The following is a 20,051-nucleotide window of genomic DNA, read 5'->3' on the forward strand; positions in this document are numbered from 1 at the left end:
GGCCCCGTGGCGTTAACACCTCGGGGTACAGGCGCCAGCTCTTTAAGTGTTTGCACTTTGGGCACAAGACACAAAGGAAGCTGGTACTGCTATAGGAGTGTGACTAGGAACGTCTGAGGGCTAGAGGAACATAGTCACACTACCTTACGGACATGTTAAATGACTGATTCAATCATCAAATTGATTCAAACACTACAAATGAACACAACTTGATTTCTGTGCTAATATGGATGGATATAAACAAAGTAACTTATGGCAATGAGATGAAAAAAGTATTTCCAGTGAGACAGCCATTTGAGATCATTTACAGCCATTTGAGGTCATCAGCCATTTGAGGTCATTTACAGCCATTTGAGGTCATTTACAGCCATTTGAGGTCATTTACAGCCATTTGAGACATTTGATTTATACTGTTGAGTTGGAAGAAATGGGTTCACAAGGAATACACCTTTAAAATCCTCTCTAAGAATAGGGCTTTCGGGTCCAACTCACCTCTCCTCAACAAGCTTGTCTCCCACCATCCATCGGACGTAGGGCGTTGGATAACCCGTCACCACACACGGCAGCAGCAAACTGGCCCCCACCACTTTGGTCACAGGAAGTGGCTCTACCAGGAACTCCAGTTCTCTCTCCTCTCCGGTTTCTGTCCAAACAAAGAACAGGGTTGACCTCTGGTTAACGTGTGTCATCATTCCTCACTTCCAAAGACTCCCATCGTGAGATCTGATCTGGATCAGTAATATGAACAACACCTCTGGTGACCACTCAGGAGGTCACCCAACTGGCTGAACTGCTTTGCCCAATGTTAACCCCTTGAGATGGCGAAAAGACAGTGACTCTGAAGGTATGATTAACCTCTTAATTAATAACCTCTTAATTAATTTAAGATTTTTTTTTTTTGGGGGGGGGGGGGTCATTTCAAGAAATTAGTTGAAATTCCCTTGCATTAATTTTCAATGGGGCGGCAGGGTAGCCTAGTGGTTAACCGGAAGGTTGCAAGGTTGCAAGTTCAAACCCCAGAATTTGTTCTTAACTGACTCTCTCTCTCTCGCCATGAGGCCAGGTCAAATGTGTTCATGCTGGAGGTAAATGACTTGAGTGGAGGAGACCATGTACAAGTCTCTCAATGTGTTCAACTGGCAGTAATGTCTGACCACGAGGGGTCTGCACCGAGTATCGGCCACTAGTAGTCTACAGACATAGCAGCGGGAAGTAGTTTGGGCGGGGGAAGTGGATGCAGATTATTTGTTGTGCCCGAGCTGAAGATGTCTATAATCGGGGTGCGAATACAGGACTAGTAAAGGCCCACTGCACTACTTTTGTGATTTTTTTATTTAATTTTTAAAAATGAATGTATTTGAGTGTTTACCAGCATTCATAACTGTCTGATAACAGTTAATATAATAATAATAATAATAAATGCCATTTAGCAGACGCTTTTATCCAAAGCGACTTACAGTCATGTGTGCATACATTCTACGTATGGGTGGTCCCGGGGATCGAACCCACTACCCTGGCGTTACAAGCGCCATGCTCTACCAACTGAGCTACAGAAGGACCAAATATATTTTGATTTGTTTAACACTTTTCTGGTTACAACATGATTCCATATGTGTTATTTTATTTATTTATTTGATTTATTTAACTAGGCAAGTCAGTTAAGAACAAATTCTCATTTTCAATGACGGCCTGGGAACAGTGGGTTCACTGCCTGTTCAGGGGCAGAACGACAGATTTGTATCTTGTCAGCTCAGGGGATTCGAACTTGCAACCTTTCGGTTACCAGTCCAACGCTCTAACCACTAGGCTACCTGCCGCCTTGTGGAATATAAAAATACTTGCATGATACGTTTTACAGTTTCTTGAAATACTTTGCAAATGCAACTTATTTCTATGTGAAAACTGAAACGGTCGATTAAGTCCTTTTCCATGTTAGTAGACACTCTTATCCACAGCAACTAATAGTAGTGAGCACATACATTTAATACTGGTCCCCTGTGGGAATCCAACCCACAACCATAGCACATCAGGAACCATGTTCTACCAGATACAACCATATTACTACACACACCATGCTCTACCAGATACAACCATAGTACTGTAGACACCATGCTCTACCAGATACAACCATATTACTGTAGACACCATGCTCTACCAGATACAACCATAGTACTGTAGCCACCATGCTCTACCAGATACAACCATAGTACTGTAGACACCATGCTCTACCAGATACAACCATAGTACTGTAGACACCATGCTCTACCAGATACAACCATAGTACTGTAGACACCATGCTCTACCAGATACAACCATAGTACTGTAGACACCATGCTCTACCAGATACAACCATAGTACTGTAGACACCATGCTCTACCAGATACAACCATATTACTGTAGACACCATGCTCTACCAGATACAACCATAGTACTGTAGACACCATGCTCTACCAGATACAACCATAGTACTGTAGACACCATGCTCTACCAGATACAACCATAGTACTGTAGACACCATGCTCTACCAGATACAACCATATTACTGTAGACAGCATGCTCTACCAGATACAACCATATTACTGTAGACAGCATGCTCTACCAGATACAACCATAGCACTACAGACACCATGCTCTACCAGATACAACCATAGCACTACAGACACCATGCTCTACCAGATGAGCCACATCATCACACACCACTTGATGTCTCAATGTACTCAATTACTGTAGTGTACATAGTTTTCTTCATGGTGACAGAAAGTCTACAGGTACAACCCTAGAGGACCAGCCTATGTACAACACAGTAATGTACATTTACATTAAGTGGTTTGAAAGGATGGTAAATTAATACTGCACAAATAGTGGTTGTTTTCCATGTTATTTGATCAAGAAAAATATCTAATTTGATGTGGATGTTTTGTGTCTTTGCCCAGAACGTTGAACCTTTTGATGAAAGTGTTTCAGGACAGGGTTTTGTTCTTTCTAGATTCCATTAGAATGACAACAGCAGAGAAAGGAACAGGGAAACGACTGACAATTCTAACGATTGAATGCTGTAAGATACCGTTCTTAATTCTAAACTGGGTGGTTCGAACTCTGAATGCTGATTGGCTGAAAGCCATGGTATATCAGATCGTATACCATGGGAATAACAAAATCATTTTTTACTTGACTTTAGTAACCAGTTTATAATAGCAATAAGGCACCTTGGGGGTTTGTGGTATATGGCCAATATACCACGCCTAATAGCTGTATCCAGGCACTCCACGTTGCGTCTTGCATAAGAACAGCCCTTAGCCGTGGTATATTGGCCGTATACCACATCCCCTAAGGCCTTATTGCTTAATTCTACAATTACTGTACCTTTTATTTCCTCTGCCAAAGCAGAGATGCTGAAGAAAGGTTATTGCACGCACTACAGACGTCTAGATCAGTCCTTGTTATATAGTATTTATAGTATTACCTGGCAGTATGTAGAGCTATATAGTATCTATAGTATTACCTGGCAGTATTGTGAGCTGGGCCTCTTCACTGGTCTTGGCGGGCCCAGCGTTCTCCACCATGCAGCGGTAGAGCCCAGCGTCGGCCTCCGAAGCGTTGCTCACCACCAGGGCTCCGTTGGGTAGCTGCACCAGCCTAGAGCTCAGCTCCAGGGGCTCACGCTCACGCTCCCACCGGGCTAAAGGCACCAGGTCTGGGTTGACATCGCAGGCCAGAACCTGGCTGTCTCCCAGGCGTATGCTGGCTGCTGCTGGCTGGCTGGAGAACCGGGGCATACCTGGGGAGGAAGAGGGAGGAGGGTTGGTGTTAAAAGTTCATGTTTTTAATTTCTGTTCTGCTGTTGCATTTATGACACATAAGCATGTTTGAGTTGAGAGGAGAGCGAGAGAGAGAGAAGGAGAGAGAGAGAGAGAGAGGAGCGAGAGAGAGAGAGAGGAGCGAGAGAGAGAGAGGAGCGAGAGCGAGAGCGAGAGAGGAGCAAGAGCGAGAGAGGAGGAGAGCGAGAGAGGAGGAGAGCGAGAGAGGAGCAAGAGCGAGAGAGGAGGAGAGCGAGAGAGGAGGAGAGCGAGAGAGGAGGAGAGCGAGAGAGGAGGAGAGCGAGAGAGGAGGAGAGCGAGAGAGGAGGAGAGCGAGAGAGGAGGAGAGCGGGAGAGCGAGAGAGGAGGAGAGCGAGAGAGGAGGAGAGCGAGAGAGGAGGAGAGCGAGGAGGAGAGCGAGGAGGAGAGCGAGAGAGGAGGAGAGCGAGGAGGAGAGCGAGGAGGAGAGCGAGGAGGAGAGCGAGGAGGAGAGCGAGGAGGAGAGCGAGGAGGAGAGCGAGGAGGAGAGCGAGGAGGAGAGAGAGGAGGAGAGAGAGGAGGAGAGCGAGGAGGAGAGCGAGAGAGAGAGGAGAGCACGAGGAGACAGATCAAAAGAGGCTTGAGTTCTGCCAGTATGCTACTGCCTACAGCTCCACAGCTGTACAACCAGTTTCATCAGGAAATATGCCTACGTATCTGTGTACGAGTGGGCCTGGTCTCAAATCAGACAGAAATGGGACAGAAATACATTTTTCTAAATCCGATCCATTCCTAATGCATGTGTAAGAGGTAATAACCCCAGCCTGAACTACTCCTGGCTGTGATCCACGTTGGTGTAAAGTAATGCATGTATCCCTGACAGAACGCTCCAGAACCCAGGGAAGCTCATTTGCTGTAGTGAGAAAAGATTTCACAACACTAATTAAAAGGCTGAATCCACAGGCTGTTTGTGTTCCTCTCCCTACTTTCATCTGTGATAATTATTTCCCGCGTTTAAAGCCATTGATCTGAAACCTCGGTCTATGCCGAGCGGCGTATGTCAAGAAACGACACGGCGACAACATTTTATTTTGAAAGAAACCCTGACCGAAATGGAAACACGGTGCAAGTATACTATAATATAGAAGTTAAACGATCTGGTCTTTAAAAACATTGGGCCACTTCTCACACACACACACACACACACACACACACACACACACACACACACACACACACACACACACACACACACACACACACACACACACACAGAGAGAGAGAAAATGGGGGAAGAATTCAATGTGAGGCCTGTTAATGTGATGGTGGCCTGTGTGAATGTTTTGGTTGGCCGGGCTGTTTCCCTGGCGATGCGGAGTCAGTGGTTGTTGTTTGTTCTGGCTCGGTTGAAGCTGTGTGTCCGCAGACAGGAAGAAGTGTTGAAGCTGTGTGTGTGTCTCTCTCTCTCTCTACAGGCTTTGGGCTCCCCTCTCAGGGGTTGGGGTGAGGAAGGTGAGGGAGGTGAGAGAGTGACAGCTCTGGAATATATCCCACTTCAGAGAAGGCTGAGAGCCGAGACCCCCGGGCACCGCTGAGACCCCGTCTTCACTCAGCACCACATCGCTTCTAACTGTTGGTGTGTGAGAGATGAAGCAGCAACACACAAACAAACACCTCCATAGTGGTGTCGTCATACATACACAAAACAGCCTGGTTTCTATGCTCTCTCTATTACTGTATAAGACAGACAAAGGGAAACACTGCACATTTCTCCACTACACATTCACTCTCACAGTAAAAGTCCACATAGAACCTGAAAGGCCTCTGAGTTGATGTGGCTGCAGTGACAGAGGATCCATCCTATAGTTCTGCCTCTCGGGGAGATTCTGATCTGGAAATGCAGCACTGTGTTCGGTACAGGACATTCTAGGCAGCGAGGAACCGTCAAATACAACCTTGAAAACAAACAATGCCTGAAAGGTGACCTGCCTCCAGATGTGTAATGCATATAGCCTGGCATATACATGGCCGCCCCAGGCCTCACAGCTGCCTGAGGACCCCAGGGACGTCATTAAATAGCTATGTTGGAAAATAGGGAGGAAACTGGGGTTAGTTAGGACGGAACGTCAACAGAGGGAGGGAAAGAACAGAACCGGTACTATATTGTCCATTTAATGGAAACGAAAGGAGACACTATCACAATACCCAACCTCACACACAGGTGGGAGTGTACTTTATCAGCCTGGCTGACTGGCTGGATGACTGGCTGCCTAGATGACTGACCAGTGCCCTGAGCACCTTCTCCGTGCTCTTCACTTTGTATTTAGACAGTGGTGGCCTCCCTTTCCTGTTGCCACAGTGGTGGCCTCCCTTTCCTGTTGCCACAGTGGTGGCCTCCCTTTCCTGTTGCCACAGTGGTGGCCTCCCTTTCCTGTTGCCACAGTGGTGGCCTCCCTTTCCTGTTGCCACAGTGGTGGCCTCCCTTTCCTGTTGCCACAGTGGTGGCCTCCCTTTCCTGTTGCCTCATCAGATCTGCAGTGGACCTGAGGTGAGTTCATCGATTTGTGTGTGTGTGTCTCTGTGTCTGTGTGTGTGTCTGTGTGTGTGTGTGTTATAGACAGGATATTCTAAAGCTAACACTAAATTAATCACGATTCTCCCATTTAATTGACAGGGTGGCTCCTGATTTTCCAGCCGCCTGCCAGACGGTATCTATCACTGCTGCGCCGACGATCTTCACTCTTATTAACACTGAGTGGTGAGATCGGCTCATATCAACTCAGAGCAATAGAGTGATATGCAGTGCAATAGAGTGATATGCAGTGCAATAGAGTGATATGCAGTGCAATAGAGTGATATGCAGTGCAAATGCAGGGCAGCTTCCCCTGTAGGTCTGTAGTGTACGGAGGTGCAATTAAAAGAACCCATTCCACTCAGACTGCAAACCACACAAACGTCATGTTTGGAGCTCAAGTCAAACTACCAGGGAAGATGACTAAGAAATCTGCTTAATCTTGCATCATTCCCCGATCTAAAAACCTACATTACCTGCATTTGTTGGTAGTAAAAGTAATGATCATTCTGGAGATTAGTGAAACAGCACGGTGTCTGCTTTAAGGACGATACCCATGAAAAGACAGAGGATCTCCCCACCTCTGAGCAAACTGAGCATCACACAATGTGGCTCAGAACATTTTAATTGAAAGCAGGTCTAGAATCAGTAAAGAGAGCTTAACGGAATATGCAGGCTTTAGGGATTTTGTATACTCGATTCAACAGAATTAGACTTTTTAGAAGCACACACACACAGACAGACAGAGAAAGCTTTAGGAATCTCTCCAACGAAATTCAACAGAATTAGTCTCTTTATGGCAGAAAATAGCTGGCGTTCTCCTTTTGACCAGGAGACATTCCTGGAGAGTTAGTCATGGCTGTTTTTCCAGCCCGTAAAGATCAACTTTCTTTCTCGAAATGAGGGGGGCAGAAAGAAAAAAAGGTTTTTGGAATTGCCCACCGGTGTAAGTTTGTACCTCATACACAGCTATTGAGTTTCAGCAGCACAGGACTGGTTCTCTAACGGGTGTTATATCCGTCTCCCTGTCCGGTCCTGTCAATGCCAATCATCCAAGAGCCATAGCTGGCCAGTGTTTGTAACAGTGGTGTGGACGGAGCAGGGAGACAAATGCCCCGAGGCACTTGAACACAGATGAACATTTTGGGAGAGTCTGTTCCTTAATAATTCAAACTTAAAATAATAAATAAAATAAGAGTTTTTACAGGAAACGTGCCATTGAAATCAAGACCCCTAATAAAGCCTCACTTAAGTGACTTGTGACAAACGTAGTGGTGCTACCACCCTATAGCATGCCCCTTCTCTCAGGTACACTCTCACACACTGGCTGACCACACCAACAGAACAATCCTTCTTATTGGCTGGACGCTTGATCAGTTCCACCGGGGCACACAGAGCGTGATTTGATAGGATGACCCTGGTTACTGCGGGGGATATTGTCAACACCCTACCCAATAGGAAGAAAAGTGTGAAGACATGTGATGGATCAGACGTTTCTCTGTGCCAGACTGAGTGATATTGAAGACGCAGCATCACGCTGATAATGGGGATAATATGCCATGTGTGGGCTATGGTGGGTGTCGTGTCACGTACATTGCCTTTGTGTTTAAAATCGCATCTAGGCATCCATAGCCTATTGTTTCTTAAATTCTATGGTCCGTAGCCAATCCCAGCCATGATCCCTTGAGGCCATATTGCCGTTTAAGAGGTCATTCATTCACTTATTCAAGGTTTTAGGACGTCGCTGAGAAGGTTCATAATCCTTCCTCTGTTACAATGACTCAGTCAGTCTCTCAACGGTGAGTTCTTTAAAGGCCCGAGGAGGAGGCAGGTAGGCAGTTTTTAAAACACTGATTCACACAATCACAAGCAGCAGATAGACTCATGTTTTCATCCATTTTGTGGCAGTTTACAAAGTGTCGGAGAGACTCGGCTGGGGAAGAATTTACAGAAGCTGTTAAGTAATGGTATGAGAAAATAAATCTTTCCCTGGGAAATTGACAGTACTGTACCTCAGAACCTCTGTGTTGGTAGGAAACACCAACGGCGCTCTGTGGGAGGTCAGGGTTCACATGACCAGGAAAAGGAGGAGGAATCGTCTTCACGGGCAATATAAATAACCAGCGACCGTTCCGCAAGACAATCGCTTACATTTCCACCCGCTTTGGCTGTCAAACATTCATTGCCTTGTTACGTAAATCCAAACACAGCAGTCTCCCTCCGAATCAAAGGCGGCCATTTTGTTCCAGTGTTTTTCTCTATTAAATGAGGAGTTAAGGAGACGAGAGACGAGAGCCGAGCTGCGTGTGTGGGCCATGCTAGACAGAATCCTTGGGACGTCACACTGATGTCACCCCATTGACGTTGACATTTCAAATGGTTAACGGTTAAAGTTAGGGATAGGTAAGGGTTAAGCATTCAGGTAGTGACGTCCCAAGGATACTGAATAGCACTAAAAGTGTGTGTCTGATGTGACCCAGTTAACTGGTGAGTTCAGAGCCTTAAGAGGCGGTGCATATTGCATGACTCCAACACAGGACGATGAATACTTTATACAGTAGGGAGATGAAGACAGCTATGTGCTTGTCTGGCTATCATCCGCATGAGGAAGAGATGCTGTATACACCAGCTTGGTTTGTCAACAAATGCATCCTTCCAATCACAAATGAGTTACAGGTCTGACATCATTGAATGGCTGAAGACATTGGTAGAAACTCGTTCACCTACCCAATTCTGTTAGATAAGTGAAAAGGCAGTGAGGGAAATATACCACCTGCAGTGCCTTAGGAAAGTATTTACACCCCTTGACAATTTCCACATTTTGTTACGTTGCAGCCCTATTCTAAAATGGATTCAATAAATACTTATCCTTGGCAATCTACACACCATACCCCATAATGGCAAAGCAAAAATAGGTTAGAAATGTTTGATTTATTAAAAAAAATATTTAAAAAATAATAACAGAAATAGCTAATTTACATAAGTATTCAGACCCTTTGCTCTGAGACTCAAAGTTGAACATCCTGTATCCATTGATCATCCTTGGAATGTTTCTACAACTTGATTGGAGTCCACCTGTGATAAACACAATTGATTGGACATTATTTGTAAAGGCAGACACCTGTCTATATAAGGTCCCACAGTTGACAGTGCATGTCAGAGCAAAAACCAAGCCATGACGTCAAAGGAATTGTCCCTAGAGCTCCGAGACAGGATTGTGTCGAAGCACAGATCTGGGGAAGGGTACCAAAACATTTCTGCAGCATTGAAGGACCAAGAACACAGTGGCCTCCATCCTTCTTAAATGGGTCTGAATACTGAATGCTTAAATGTGATATCAGTTTTTTGCTTTGTCATTATGGGGTATTGTGTGTAGATTGATATATTGATTGATTGATAAACTATTTAATCCATTTTAGAATAAGGCTGTAACGTAACAAAGTAGAAAAGGTTCTGGGGTCTAAATACTTCCGAAGGAACTTTATATCTAAAGGAAATCTACCGCATCCTGAAAAGCTGTTTTCTTGGGGCTCCTCCGTAACCAGTTCTCAGTGCAGCAAGAGGGAAAAGAACCAACATCCTCTCTGAGAGGGGCTGTTCTGGACAGCGTCTTATGACCAGTGAAAACACTGAATTCATCTAATAAAGTAGCAGCTGAGGTACTTTGTCATACTACACAAACACCTGACAAACAGTCACATTGAGAACATTATGCGATGACCAGTCTGGCAGCATCTTCACGACAGATTTATCTTGTTAAAAAAAGTGGAAGGGATTTCGAAAGCGTCATATCTTTCATGAAGATGCAACACCATGTCTTGTGATGCCAATCTAGCGACATTACACCAATGTTATCTAGACAGGGTAATTGGCATCAAGCCTGACACGGAATCGACAGAGAACCCCTACTAAAACACACACGGCTATTATTGTACGTGTGTAGAGGAGAGGTTAATTGTATCCACCTGCACGTGTCCTTTATAAGCGTGAGGCGACAGGTGTGATTGTGACAGCTCAGATACAAAACACTAACACAATGCTAGCCTACATACACAAATTGACAGAGGAAACCAAAATGGCCTCTACCGATACCCTATGAAAAGGGGGATATTGAAGAATGAGAATGGCCATACACCAATCATAGAGCTGGCATCAACCCATTAAAACCTATAGAAGCACAAACAGGTTGTTTTTCCTGACCGTGTCAGTTCAGTCCTAAAAACATGGGAGCCGTCACACATCACAAGCCTTCTATAGACTGAACACTCCATAAGTAAGAGACAGAAGATGGATGGCTGACACTGCGGAGGAGAGGCAGCTTCAGACGGGGTAGTTATTTTATCTATTGGACTGGAAATACCAATTCAGGGTGCTGACAGTGACAAGAAAGAATACACTCTGGGCCTGTAACCACCTCAGCCCTCAGCCCTGAGAAAATACAAGACAACCTGTAACCAACCTCAGCCCTGAGAAAATACAAGACAACCTGTAACCAACCTCAGCCCTGAGAAAATACAAGACAACCTGTAACCAACCTCAGCCCTGAGAAAATACAAGACAACCTGTAACCAACCTCAGCCCTGAGAAAATACAAGACAACCTGTAACCAACCTCAGCCCTGAGAAAATACAAGACAACCTGTAACCAACCTCAGCCCTGAGAAAATACAAGACAACCTGTAACCAACCTCAGCCCTGAGAAAATACAAGACAACCTGTAACCAACCTCAGCCCTGAGAAAATACAAGACAACCTGTAACCAACCTCAGCCCTGAGAAAATACAAGACAACCTGTAACCAACCTCAGCCCTGAGAAAATACAAGACAACCTGTAACCAACCTCAGCCCTGAGAAAATACAAGACAACCTGTAACCAACCTCAGCCCTGAGAAAATACAAGACAACCTGTAACCAACCTCAGCCCTGAGAAAATACAAGACAACCTGTAACCAACCTCAGCCCTGAGAAAATACAAGACAACCTGTAACCAACCTCAGCCCTGAGAAAATACAAGACAACCTGTAACCAACCTCAGCCCTGAGAAAATATAAGACAACCTGTAACCAACCTCAGCCCTGAGAAAATACAAGACAACCTGTAACCAACCTCAGCCCTGAGAAAATACAAGACAACCTGTAACCAACCTCAGCCCTGAGAAAATACAAGACAACCTGTAACCAACCTTACAACCGTAAGACAACCATGGTATTTCAGGTCAGATGACGATCACACGTTCTGACTGAATACCAAACAGACTGGAAGACAATGACACCCATTCAACCACTTGGATTGAATGAGGAAGTCGGACTGGTCACTGTACACAAACCACAGCACTAAATTAACATAGAGTTTGCGCACCGTCAAGTTGAGAACTCTTCTCACCAGAGGGGTTGACAGGAACAACCTGGCTAGTGTGCAGGTGGCCAGAAATCAATGGCGTCTTCACATAGCTGCTGTTAGAAATATCTCCCTGGGACAAGAGACTAAGTGAGCCGTTAAACCGCTTCAGGTGCTGCCCAGATGTTGGAGCTACGTCGAGTTCATAAACATTTAGGAGGGCTGTGTTAGGGTGTGCACGTGTGTGGCGTGTTGGGCCAGAGACCCAGCTGCCTTGAGTCTCAGAATAGGAGCTTCTAAGCGGAGAGTCACATCGTGTTTACAAAGCCTCTCAGTCTTCAGAGAAGTGTTCATACCAAAGGGCTCAGGAAAATGAACTTAGACATAGATCAGGCTAGCTGGGTCAGTGCGAGACATAGAAACAGTTAGCATGACGGCTAATTTACCACACAGAGCTACCTTGATGGGCAACATTGCTTAAAATTTCCACTATAGGCTGAATGACAATTGTTTAAGCTAAATTCAACTTGATCAATCCAGTCTAGACAACAGCTGACAGTGGCACATAAGAGGACCATGTATCAATCTACTGCCCTGACACACTGGTTGGTTGGTTGGTTGGTTGGCACACTGGTTGGTTGGTTGGTTGGTTGGTTGGTTGGTTGGTTGGTTGGTTGGTTGGCACACTGGTTGGTTGGTTGGCACACTGGTTGGTTGGTTGGCACACTGGTTGGTTGGTTGGCACACTGGTTGGTTGGTTGGCACACTGGTTGGTTGGTTGGTTGGTTGGCACACTGGTTGGTTGGTTGGCACACTGGTTGGTTGGTTGGTTGGCACACTGCTTGGCCGGTTGGTTGGCACACTGGTTGGTTGGCACACTGGTTGGCCAGTTGGTTGGCACACTGGTTGGTTGGTCGGTTGGCCCACTGGTTGGTTGGTTGGCACACTGGTTGGTTGGTTGGTTGGTCGGTTGGCCCACTGGTTGGTTGGTTGGCACACTGGTTGGTTGGTTGGTTGGTCGGTTGGCACACTGGTTGGTTGGTTGGCACACTGGTTGGTTGGTTGGTTGGTTGGTTGGTTGGTTGGTTGGTTGGCACACTGGTTGGTTGGTTGGCACACTGGTTGGTTGGTTGGCACACTGGTTGGTTGGCACACTGGTTGGTTGGTTGGTTGGTTGGCACACTGGTTGGCCGGTTGGTTGGCACACTGGTTGGTTGGCACACTGGTTGGTTGGTCGGTTGGCCCACTGGTTGGTTGGTCGGTTGGCCCACTGGTTGGTTGGTTGGCCCACTGGTTGGTTGGTTGGCCCACTGGTTGGTTGGTTGGCACACTGGTTGGTTGGCACACTGGTTGGTTGGTTGGTTGGTTGGTTGGTTGGCACAATGGTTGGTTGGCACACTGGTTGGTTGGTTGGTTGGCACACTGGTTGGTTGGTTGGCACACTGGTTGGTTGGCCCACTGGTAGCCTGTCAGTGCCTGCTGGGGGCCCGGGGGAGGAGGCGCTGCAGGGTGCATGGCACAAAGATAAATTGTTTTGAGAGAAATGTTGCGGATGGTGAAAAGGGACAGGATGGTTGCCATGGGAACATCACACACATGTTGTGTGAAGATGATGTGAGATTTGGCTGGCGTGTAGAATTTATCATTTGAAATTATTATAGTGGTTTTAATAACACGTGTGGTTTTACAATGAAAAGGTATTAAACACTAAACTCATTAAAAAGGTACCATAACATAATGTGTGGGGGAAAACAACTTACATTTCTACATGCTCCAATTGAAGATGGCAATCTATTCACCCATACATCTAGATGGGGTGTCCCGAACAGATGCCTGATCAGAAGAAATAACCATAAATGTATTGGCCAAGGAGGAGGCTATACGGACACGCCTGGTGTCCAAACGGATGACGTACATTGCACAGCTGAGAGTTGAGTGTGGAGACGAATGGCTTGGGTTCAGTCAGGACGTACGTTGCACAGCTGAGAGTTGAGTGTGGAGACGAATGGCTTGGGTTCAGTCAGGACGTACGTTGCACAGCTGAGAGTCGAGTGTGGAGACGAATGGATTGGGTTCAGTCAGACGTCCTGATGAGCCCTTCCCAGGTACTTTACGCAGGCTAGATCACAGCAGCAGCATGGTGCTCGTTAAAACTGGTAAAACAAAGTGATGTTAATGTCTATGGGTGAGGGAGAAATAACTTGTAGTATTGGTCACCCACCATCTCCAATTTGTACCATCTCCACTTGATTTTATTTCACTGAAAATGTAGATTTAATGTTGTAAAATTCTTTGTCTGCCGAAGTTGGGACTTGGGAGTGTTCAGAACCATTCAGCTTTTAATCGGACTGCAAAACTGCCTGTCACCCTGCCTGATATACACCATCAGGCTACTTCCCTGGCCTGATATTATCTCCACCATCAGGCTACTTCCCTGGCCTGATATTATCTCCACCATCAGGCTACTTCCCTCTCCTTACTGGCCTGATATTATCTCCACCATCAGGCTACTTCCCTCTCCTTACTGGCCTGATATTATCTCCACCATCAGGCTACTTCCCTGGCCTGATATTATCTCCACCATCAGGCTACTTCCCTCTCCTTACTGGCCTGATATTATCTCCACCATCAGGCTACTTCCCTCTCCTTACTGGCCTGATATTATCTCCACCATCAGGCTACTTCCCTCTCCTTACGGGCCTGATATTATCTCCACCATCAGGCTACTTCCCTCTCCTTACGGGCCTGATATTATCTCCACCATCAGGCTACTTCCCTCTCCTTACGGGCCTGATATTATCTCCACCATCAGGCTACTTCCCTCTCCTTACTGGCCTGATATTATCTCCACCATCAGGCTACTTCCCTCTCCTTACGGGCCTGATATTATCTCCACCATCAGGCTACTTCCCTCTCCTTACGGGCCTGATATTATCTCCACCATCAGGCTACTTCCCTCTCCTTACGGGCCTGATATTATCTCCACCATCAGGCTACTTTCCTCTCCTTACTGGCCTGATATTATCTACACCATCAGGCACCTTCTCCACACAAACAAAACATGTCAATACCAGGACACAGCACCTTCTCCACACAAACAAAACCTGTCAATACCAGGATACAGCACCTTCTCCACACAAACAAAACCTGTCAATACCAGGACACAGCACCTTCTCCACACAAACAAAACATGTCAATACCAGGACACAGCACCTTCTCCACACAAACAAAACCTGTCAATACCAGGACACAGCACCTTCTCCACACAAACAAAACATGTCAATACCAGGACACAGCACCTTCTCCACACAAACAAAACATGTCAATACCAGGACACAGCACCTTCTCCACACAAACAAAACATGTCAATACCAGGACACAGCACCTTCTCCACACAAACAAAACCTGTCAATACCAGGACAGAGCACCTTCTCCACACAAACAAAACCTGTCAATACCAGGACAGAGCACCTTCTCCACACAAACAAAACATGTCAATACCAGGACAGAGCACCTTCTCCACACAAACAAAACCTGTCAACACCAGTTTGGAACCATCTTGTGTGTGAGCCACGGTGCTGTCTCAGTGGGGGGTCTCGGCTGACTTCTTTAATTTATACCCGGACAGGTTGATGTAAATGTGCTTCTGGGCGTCCTAATCAACAGACTGGAGACGAGGTATTGTGTATTCATGAAATGTAAATCAACCATTTAAAATGTTTCAAAGCTGGGATTATAGGATGCAGATCCTGATACTGCTTATCTGTGTCTTTTGTTGATGATATGCCTGAAGAGGATGAAGAGGAGTGAGCGAGTGTGTGTGCATCTGTGTTCAGCCCTGCATGGTTCCTGCCAGTCACCAGCTAAGGATAATGCCCTGTTTTTAGAGGAAAAGCCTGTTTCATTACAGATAACTGAGTTGTATCTGAAACAATGCTGATTACATTAGGGCACTTAATTGTGTTAAAGTGTCTTATTTTATCCCTCTGAACTTAGGTCATTCATGGCCCATTTGTGCCGACCTTCCCGCAGAGGTTGTTGCCAGGGGAGACCGTGGCGCCGCGGGGAGTGGCTGCTCCCGTTACAAAAGCTCAGGTAAATGTTTTGTCAGGGCAGACTGCAAACCTCTCACTCTCTCTCTTGCCTTGTTTCTTATCACACAGAGAGAGAGACAGAGAGAGAGACAGAGAGAGAGACAGAGAGAGAGACAGAGAGAGAGACAGAGAGAGAGACAGAGAGAGAGACAGAGACAGAGAGAGAGACAGAGAGAGAGAGAGAGACAGAGAGAGAGAGAGAGAGAGAGAGAGAGACAGAGAGAGAGAGAGAGACAGAGAGAGAGAGAGACAGAGACAGACAGAGAGAGAGACAGAGACAGAGACAGAGAGAGAGACAGAGAGAGAGACAGAGACAGAGAGAGAGACAGAGACAGAGAGACAGAGACAGAGAGACAGAGACAGAGAGACAGAGACAGAGAGACAGAGAGATTCAAGAGAAGACTGATGTCGCCGGTAAGGACCTGCCAATTACATCCAACACCAGTGTCAACAAAGACACCATGAGCCATCCAATGTCTGAGGCTCTCCTTCTTCCAAGTCTCTCAGCGACCGTCACTTCTTCAAACCCCACTACCCCTCCTCCAGCCCCACCCCACAACAACGAGGGGCCTCCACCAGCCCCACCCCAACGAGGGGCCTCCACCAGCCCCACCCCACAACAACGAGGGGCCTCCACCAGCCCCACCCCACAACAACGAGGGGCCTCCACCAGCCCCACCCCACAACAACGAGGGGCCTCCACCAGCCCCACCCCACAACAACGAGGGGCCTCCACCAGCCCCACCCCACAACAACGAGGGGCCTCCACCAGCCCCACAACAACGAGGGGCCTCCACCAGCCCCACCCCAACGAGGGGCCTCCACCAGCCCCACCCCAACGAGGGGCCTCCACCAGCCCCACCCCAACGAGGGGCCTCCACCAGCCCCACCCCAACGAGGGGCCTCCACCAGCCCCACCCCAACGAGGGGCCTCCACCAGCCCCACCCCAACGAGGGCCTCCACCAGCCCCACCCCAACGAGGGGCCTCCACCAGCCCCACCCCAACGAGGGGCCTCCACCAGCCCCACCCCAACGAGGGGCCTCCACCAGCCCCACCCCAACGAGGGGCCTCCACCAGCCCCACCCCAACGAGGGGCCTCCACCAGCCCCACCCCAACGAGGGGCCTCCACCAGCCCCACCCCAACGAGGGGCCCCCACCAGCCCCATCCCAACGAGGGGCCTCCACCAGCCCCATCCCAACGAGGGGCCTCCACCAGCCCCATCCCAACGAGGGGCCTCCACCAGCCCCATCCCAACGAGGGGCCTCCACCAGCCCCACCCCAACGAGGGGCCTCCACCAGCCCCACCCCAACGAGGGGCCTCCACCAGCCCCACCCCAACGAGGGGCCTCCACCAGCCCCACCCCAACGAGGGGCCTCCACCAGCCCCACCCCAACGAGGGGCCTCCACCAGCCCCACCCCAACGAGGAGCCTCCACCAGCCACACCCCACCCCAACAAGGGGCCTCCACCAGCCACACCACACCCGAACGGGGAGCCTCCTCCAGCCACACCCGAACGGGGAGCCTCCACCAGCCACACCCCAACGAGGGGCCTCCACCAGCCACACCCGAACAGGGAGCCTCCTCCAGCCACACCCCAACGAGGGGCCTCCACCAGCCACACCCGAACAGGGAGCCTCCTCCAGCCAGCTCAACAGGCTATCCTGATAGCGGATAAAGAGAGCAGAAACACCAGAAACCCCTTTGCCAGTTGATGGACCGACAGATAAAACCCTGAGGGATAATATTACTAGCCCTTTCAATGCCCTCCCTTCACCCTTCTCTTTCTGTGTCTGTCTGGCTGTGCGAACAAATTTCAGTGCCTATTGGAAAGAGAAGGCTTGCTGCTGGTGCTTATCGTGGAGGAGGTAGCAGCCCATCTGCAGATGTTATCAGTTCTCTGTCGGCCTGTTTATGCTCGGCCTGTGCCAGGAAGCCTAATGGAGAACTGAGAGGATGTTAACATGTGAGGAGGGGAGGAGGAGAGGGAGGATCTAATTAAACAGCACACGTCCTAAGGGCTGTTGAGAGGAGGAGTGTTGGGATATGTAGGGGAAAGGGCAGCCCATACCAGGTGGATGTGCTGAATACACGTGGTCTCAATGCACAGACACACATGGGCCTAAAGCACATTGGATCCTGGGATGAGTCCCCTGGAATGTAGCAATCTGTGTAGTTGCTATCAACAGACCAGACTCCATACATTATATAAAGACCTACCCTGCACAAACACACACGTAAACAACTACACACACGTGGCTCGTGAAAGGAAACCATAGGACATGTGTAGGTGTCCCTTCTTCTAGAGGTCGACCGATTGTGATTTTTCAAAGCCGATGCAGATTATTGAAGGACCAAAAAAGCAGATACCGATTAAATCGGCAGATTTTATTTATTTATTTGTAATAATGACAATTAAAATAAGTGTTCATTCAGTATTGTTGTAACTTAATATAATACATCAATAAAAATCAATTTAGCCTGAAGTAAATAATGAAACATTGTTCCATTTGGTTTAGATAACGCAAAAGTGCTGTTTGAATGAATGTTTACACGCCTGCTTATGCCTACCACCGCTCAGTCAGATACTTAGATACTTGTATGCTCAGTCAGATTATATGCAACGCAGGACACGCTAGATAATATCTAGTAATATCATCAACCATGTGTAGTTATCTAGTGATTATGATTTATTGTTTTTTATAAGATAAGTTTAATGCTAGCTAGCAACTTACCTTGGCTTACTGCATTTGCGTAACAGGCCGTCTCCTTGTGGAGTGCAACGAGAGAGAGGTCGGTCGTTATTGCATTGGACTAGTTAACTGTAAGGTTGCAAGATTGGATCCCCCGAGCTGACAAGGTGAAAATCTGTCGTTCTGCCCATGAACATGGCAGTTAACCCATTGTTCCTAGGCAGTCATTGAAAATAATAATTACATTTACATTTAAGTCATTTAGCAGACGCTCTTAGTTAAATAAAGGTATAAATCGGCAATCGGTTTCCGATCGTATGAAAACTTGATATCGGCCCTAATTAATCGGCCATTCCAATTAATCGGTCGACCTCTAGTCCCTTCACATAAATACTGCAACAGAGAGTTCTTACCCTACATCTGTTGTCCACAGTGACGTCAGCGACCAGGTTTACATGTATGATCTACGTCCTGATCTGCCAGTAGAAATCAGCCATAAGGTCACAAATGTCTCTGTATTACAATAAAACAACTGTAGTGGGTCTTCAGGGGTCTGTAGGGATGTGACGATTCACCGATATGGATCAGTACCTGGTTCAAATGTCTGAGAAATAAGTGCATTGGTCAGCGGAACCCTTAACCAATCCAAATGTAGCGTCGGGCAGATTAGGATTATTTTTACCTTACGAGTTGTTGTTTCACTCATTTTCTTGCTCATAATGACTTTATTTTTACCTTCAGAAAATACCTGATCTGCAGCTTTATTGCCGTGCCGGCAAACATTTTGACTCGTCTGGCAGTGACCTTTAAATTACATTTGGGATTGCATCTAGTCTACAGTTTAGTATTTTAATAATGACATCCCTATAGTTAGAAGGAAAACATTGAGGTTTTCTGTTGGCCAAATATTTGAGTTGTAATCTTTTTTAATGTGATGATCAACCGGTGCCAGAAAGAGCAGGAAACAGTTCACTTTTGTCTGTAACTTAATATTCTGACGGCATATTCTTTTACTGATCAACATTACACTATAGCTTATTTAACTGTTCTGATCAACATTACACTATAGCTTATTTAACTGTTCTGATCAACATTACACTATAACTTATTTAACTGTTCTGATCAACATTACACTATAGCTTATTTAACTGTTCTGATCAACATTACACTATAGCTTATTTAAAGGTTCTGATCAACATTACACTATAGCTTATTTAACTGTTCTGATCAACATTACACTATAGCTTATTTAACTGTTCTGATCAACATTACACTATAGCTTATTTAACTGTTCTGATCAACATTACACTATAGCTTATTTAAAGGTTTGATCAACATTACACTATAGCTTATTTAAAGGTTCTGATCAACATTACACTATAGCTTATTTAACTGTTCTGATCAACATTACACTATAGCTTATTTAACTGTTCTGATCAACATTACACTATAGCTTATTTAACTGTTCTGATCAACATTACACTATAGCTTATTTAACTGTTCTGATCAACATTACACTATAGCTTATTTAAAGGTTCTGATCAACATTACACTATAGCTTATTTAAAGGTTCTGAT

General features: G+C 46.6%; 1 protein-coding gene and 1 long non-coding RNA gene across 2 annotated transcripts in view; both read right to left on the bottom strand.

Moving 5' to 3' along the window:
- LOC124019513 (neogenin-like) overlaps positions 1-20,051 on the bottom strand; it is a 155,815-nt gene that overhangs the window by 15,987 nt on the left and 119,777 nt on the right. The window contains exons 3-4 of the mRNA XM_046334867.1: positions 3,503-3,778; positions 493-643 (exon numbers count right to left, since the gene is read on the bottom strand). Coding sequence (XP_046190823.1) covers positions 493-643; positions 3,503-3,778 — 427 coding nt within the window. The remainder of the gene's footprint in view (positions 1-492; positions 644-3,502; positions 3,779-20,051) is intronic.
- Positions 13,068-13,825, bottom strand: LOC124019514. The gene is made up of 3 exons (XR_006835793.1): positions 13,658-13,825; positions 13,445-13,517; positions 13,068-13,186 (listed from the first exon to the last, which is right to left on the bottom strand). It is a non-coding gene; the product is annotated as an uncharacterized LOC124019514 (long non-coding RNA).

Source organism: Oncorhynchus gorbuscha, unplaced genomic scaffold, assembly GCF_021184085.1.
Source record: "Oncorhynchus gorbuscha isolate QuinsamMale2020 ecotype Even-year unplaced genomic scaffold, OgorEven_v1.0 Un_scaffold_615, whole genome shotgun sequence".
NCBI classification, from domain to species: Eukaryota; Metazoa; Chordata; class Actinopteri; order Salmoniformes; family Salmonidae; genus Oncorhynchus; species Oncorhynchus gorbuscha.